General features: G+C 35.3%; 1 protein-coding gene across 1 annotated transcript; it reads left to right on the top strand.

The window, feature by feature from the left end:
* Positions 1-249: 249 nt before the first annotated feature.
* Positions 250-5,474, top strand: LOC122581959 (dihydroorotate dehydrogenase (quinone), mitochondrial-like). The gene is made up of 11 exons (XM_043754290.1): positions 250-487; positions 803-879; positions 1,598-1,921; positions 2,077-2,269; positions 2,420-2,500; positions 2,587-2,694; positions 2,769-2,798; positions 3,598-3,735; positions 3,890-3,927; positions 4,028-4,127; positions 5,241-5,474. The coding sequence occupies exons 1-11, from the start codon at positions 341-343 to the stop codon at positions 5,313-5,315; spliced, it is 1,311 nt and encodes a 436-aa protein (XP_043610225.1). The 5' UTR covers positions 250-340; the 3' UTR covers positions 5,316-5,474.
* The last annotated feature ends 386 nt before the right edge of the window (positions 5,475-5,860 follow it).

Genomic DNA, 5,860 nt, shown 5'->3' with positions numbered 1-5,860 from the left:
ACTATCTTTTGAAAAACATCAATCAAAACCAGAAAAACTAAAAGGATTGAACTTACCAAGTTCGTTTACCCTTTTTTTTTTAAACACAAACATATACTAGTAGTAAACAAATTTTTTTTTATTTTTTATTTTTAAGTTTAAAAGAAAAAAGAAAAAAAACTAAACATAAGGACCAAAATTAGCAAAAACAAAAGTCATATATATGTGAAGGTTTGAACAAGGGTTTACTTCACACAGTGTTAAGCCGACAAACGTAGCGTCAAAAACACATTCAAATTCTAGTACCGCATCACTTGACTTTCTAAAAAAATCTGAAAACCTCACAACATATATAAAAGATATGGCGGGAAGGATTGGATTAAGATTCATGAAAGATTCTCTAAATCAGAAGCTGAAATCGATAGGGAATCTCAGGCATTACTGTTCTTCTTCCTCTTCCACTAATGGCCCTGCAGCTAAACCCAACCTCTCTCGTTCTTCTAGAATGGTAACTTCTATATATATATTTGGAATATATATATATATATATTTATCTAACTTTACAATTATTGTTGTTAACTTCCAATTCCTTCAAATTCCTATTCCTTCATAAATATTCTGAGATTTAGGACCCTCTTGAAACTTATATACAACCCAATGCGATCCAATTTTATTTTAATACGGCCCAGGTGGATCCGAATTTATATATTTTTGTCCACTGTGCCACATTGCCACGTATGATTTATCTGAAAGTTACTCACCAGGAACTATTTTGAAAAGTTCATGTTATATGGTTCTGAGCTGTAGTTTTCTTAATTTACAGGAAAGATTACTTACAGGAGCAGTCATTGGTCTGGTTGGAGGAGCTTATGTGAGCACTATGGATGGAGAAACATTCAGGTACTTAATTGATCTGCGTCTTCTTAAGGGAAAAAGAGACTTCTGGTATCACTGTATGTAACTTTAGTTATGATTTGCAGTTTGTCGTGCGGTCCATGTCTTGCTGGACCCGATGTCTTGTTAAATCAATCTGATATGATAAGCTATTACATGTGTATAGTAGCTGTTATTCTGGTACATTTGTATGCCTAAGTGGCCCTTTTCAACTAGTCAACTCCTAGAGTTTAACTATTCCCGTAATGGATTTAACTTTCAAGATTCATCTAGATATGAATGGTATTGTCAACACTTCAAGCTAATATGGAAAGTACCTAAAGCATTATGCGGGTTGGCTGGCTACCTCTATTGTAAGATATGGGTGCATGATATGTTGACAAGGATCTAGACATTCTAGAAGATCGAGACGCTGCTCCAAATTGCATATATATTATTTATGTTCTATACACTATATAGATATTGAATAGGATAAATGAGTTATCGTATTAAGAGTAACCGAATTCCATCCATTTTTGTGAGTTGTAACATATAAAGTTTCAGGCGGGGGTTTAGAAAGGAGTATATATATGTGTTATTTATCCATAGTGTTCTTTTAGTGCATATATAATAGAGTAGACTATGCCAAGTGAATTTATGGCTTATAATTACTGGCCACCTTGTACACATTCTTTATGTCATTACATCTCTTGGTTATTTTTTTTCATGGTGGATACTTCTGCAGTGGCTGGCTATTTACTGCATCAAAAGCTGCCAATCCATTTTTTGCGTTGCTGGATCCAGAGGTCGCTCATCGCCTTGCTATTTCTGCTGCAGCTAGTGGATTGGTACCTAGAGAAAAGAGGCAAGATCAGCCGATACTAGGACTTGAAGTTTGGGGAAGGAGGTTTTCCAATCCAATAGGGCTCTCTGCTGGCTTTGATAAAAATGCAGAGGCTGTTGAAGGTTTACTTGGATTAGGTTTTGGCTTTGTAGAAGTTGGATCAATAACTCCCCTTCCACAGGAGGGAAATCCAAAGCCTCGTATGTTCAGATTGAGAGACCAAGGGTAATAATCAAATGTTTTCTGTTGTTAGTTACAATTCCAATTGTTAATATTGTCTTGTAGCACATACCACCCATACCTTTTGTACACTAAAAGCTTGCATCCTGGATAACTCTGTTTCTGCCAATAACCATTCATCATGCTTTGTTTGTGGGCAGTGCCATTATTAACAGGTGTGGCTTTAATGGAGAAGGAATAGCTGTTGCTTCAAAAAGGTTGGCTGCTTTACATGAACGGAAAGCTGGTCCTGGAATTCTCGGGGTCAATATTGGAAAGAACAAAACCAGTGAAGATGCTGCTGCAGATTATGTACAAGGTGTAAATGCATTAGCCCAGTATGCTGACTACTTGGTAACTTCTTTGCTTTAACTGGAAATATTATTTGCTTCTCTTATAGTTACATCTAATTGGTTCATTTAGGAGTTTCTCTGTGTTTTTGATAATTAAACCTATGAACATATTTGTAACACTGTAACTGAATAAGTTTTGTTCAAGTTATAGGTAATTAACGTATCATCGCCTAATACACCTGGACTCCGCCAGCTTCAAGGAAGAAAGCAGTTAAAGGAACTTGTTAAGAAGGTTTGAGATTAAGTCGAAATTCTTGTTATAAACTTTTTGTTAGTTTAGAGAGTATATAAATTCATCCCACTTTTGTTCTCGTTAAGGTTCAAGCAGCTCGTGACGGAATGAAATGGGGTAAAGAAGGCCCCCCTCCATTGCTAGTCAAAATTGCTCCAGACTTGTCTAAGCAAGACCTTGAAGATATTGCAGCGGTATTTATATTTGCAACACAAAACTTACTCTGTCAAAATTTGGGGTTCTTACATGCTCCACTTTGACACTGTAGGTTGCTCTTGATCTCAGCTTGGATGGTTTGGTATGTTTCTCAATACTGCAAAATACAATTCTTTTTTCTTTCAGTTTTTGGATGATTAGCATTGGAGGTGGCAATTTTGGCCATTCTACTTATGAATGGGTTGATTCAGGCTATGTTTTTATCTCTGACAGGGATCAGGTAAAGTAAAAAGGGAAGGCTAAAAGGAAATATGTCAAATGGGACGAAATTTGCACTAACTGTACTTTAATGCGCAAAGCCTTTTAAATAATTTTTTTCCAAGATATATACTACTATGTCTGTAGTCATATTTGACACCGTAATTAACTACAAATAACTTGGCTTGAGTTACACCCTAAGATTTCTCATATTGAGCCTTTTAACCAACCATCTCATTTACCGCCTCCATTTAGCAGCTTCCCTGGTACTATTTTCTTTGTATGTATGCATTTTTATATTGGACGAGAAGTTGCAGGACAAGTGCCTCTTTTGTTTGTGGTTTGTTTTCTATGATTGACTGTTTCCTATGGCTGAAACATGTTAGTGGCTCTATTGTTTTGAGGAGTTCCAAGGCCTCTTGATGAAATTTAACTTTGATTTATATGGTTGTAGATATTCATTTTGACCAATGAAGTAACTATTCATTTAGTTAAATATACATGTCAACCCGGAAACATATAGTTAAATAAAACGCTGCTAAAAACAATAGCTGCTTATCTATTAAAAAAATAGATGTTAGTAAGTTTCATAAGGATAATGACTTATAGTTTTCGCTTCAATCATACCAAAGATTTAAACCATAATTAAGGATCCTCACCATTTTGTTTTCTGTTTCTTGTAGATTATATCAAACACTACCATTTCAAGGCCAGAGGTAGTGCAGGGCAATCCTGTATCACAGGAAAGTGGTGGACTGAGTGGGAAGCCTCTTTTCAGTTTGTCAAATAGCATCCTAAGTGACATGTATATTCTAACAAAGGTACATTAATCTTTTTATTGAATGTTCACCGTTTATTTTTTTCGACAAACTTTATAGGTTGTATGGCTATCTGCAAATAAAATTTTATCCATCTCTCATACTAGCCTATACATCTATATTCTTAAACGAGTCAATTGTATCTGCTTTTTTTCAGGGAAAGATCCCTTTGGTTGGCTGTGGTGGTGTGAGCAGGTTTGTGTCTGATTTGCATATCATTTTTTCAATAAGTTCTAGCTCTTATTATACATTACATGATAAATTTTTTTTTTTACCAAATGTGTACATGATTAAGTGGAGAGGATGCTTACAAAAAGATAAGAGCAGGGGCAACTCTTGTTCAGATATATTCAGCATTTGCCTATGGTGGTCCGGCCCTTATACCTCAGATAAAGGTATGCTTTTGAGTGTTTTCTTGCTCATATGCTGCACTAAGTATTGTGACAAATCATTAATCAAGGCATATGCCTTCTGATTCCATTACTTATGTGCATGTCGATACATCAATTTTCTCTGAAATGAAATGCGCTCAAGATGTTTACTTATAACTTGTGGGTTACTTTATGATCAATTGATCATATTGATTGCTGAATTGCAGGACAGAATAGCCGATAACCCAATTTAAAAATTAAACGACAATAATGTGTCTTCACTCTTCAGGAAATCCAGACAATTAATTTCCACAAAATTATGTTTTTGAAATAATAATACACTTTTTTACCCAACACCATAAACTAAACACATGTTATGATATCTAATGTTACTTGATTGGAATATAGGTGAATTGCTTCTTCAACTGTGATGGTTTTATTAATATACTGTATGGAGATAGTTTTTGGATAAGCTTGTGCGTATTCAAGTAACAGTAGTTTCAGATGAACACATAAGTGACCTATTTATACTATTATGTGGAGAGAGACTTGGTCGTTGGTTAGATTTGCCTTTTTTGGGCCATCTGGTACACACATTCCACATACTCTTTACGTATCCACTATAGTTCCTCTCCCCTTTTCCGTATCCCCTTTTCCGTATTGGCTTTGGAATTTTTGTATCAAACGGAAGTCGAAACTATACTCAATTCCTACAATACATCCTCAGAACTATTACTAAAACCCTTTCCCAAAAACCCTCCATCCAAACACACCTTGAACATTACAATATGAGGAGGTGCAAAAAGGGTAGAGGTGACCAATTAGAGATGGGCAGGGTGGTAAGTTGGGTAATGCTTCAAAACAAGAAGTTTTGTGAAACAGGCCGAAATTATTTGGATTGGGTTGTCCTGGAAGGCTTTTTGTCCATAAGGTTTAATTAGCTACAACGATGATAGAATTGCCCATTTAGCTAATCTTTACTTAATCCGTGATCCGTGAAGGATAAGAAATAACTCAAATTGACTCATTGACAAGTAAATGGGCTGTAGTTACATCAAAAAGGTCTATCTCTGTTTGCATGTATCTATTATCTTTCAATGGGTCTATAACAATCTGTTTACACTTTTCGCTTAGCAGGCTGAACTTGCACACTGCTTAGAAAGAGATGGGTTCAAGTCCATCTATGACGCAGTTGGTGCAGACTGCCGATAGATGTGCCAAAGTGTTAATCTTTTCATGATGTTGTAAACACAAATAACTGGGAGAATTCATATGTCCGATTTTTACACCTACTTATTTAAAGACTGCAAAAGTTTTACCTTTCTTTTTTGCATTTTTGACTTGATAAATTATACTTTGGGTTGACTTGAAGTATCATGTTGAAAAATAACAACAGAGAAAAGTTAAAGAATCAGTAGTAGATCCGTGCCGCCCCTGTCCCTGCTCCTGCATGTATATTGTTTTTGAATCAATGAAAGTGTGCTCAACATTCTTTCGTACATAGTTAAAAAGGTATCGAATCACATACTTATCTAAAATGGTGTTTGAATGAAGTTTTCTGGTTTAAAGGAAACGTTATGACAATCTTATTTAGATTCTGTAGAGTTCAGTTTAATGTGATCTTCCTTAATTTCCGGTAATGGGAACGAGGTGTTCAGTCATAACATAAGTTCTTTTAAATTTTATAAACATATAACGGAGTTGGTAAGGAAAAACTAGTCAATACCATTTTTGGCGATTTTGACATATATATTTTG

This window comes from Erigeron canadensis, chromosome 9 (assembly GCF_010389155.1).
Source record: "Erigeron canadensis isolate Cc75 chromosome 9, C_canadensis_v1, whole genome shotgun sequence".
NCBI classification, from domain to species: Eukaryota; Viridiplantae; Streptophyta; class Magnoliopsida; order Asterales; family Asteraceae; genus Erigeron; species Erigeron canadensis.
The sequence above is the reverse complement of the archived record's forward strand: the minus strand, read 5'-3'. Positions and strand labels throughout refer to the sequence as shown.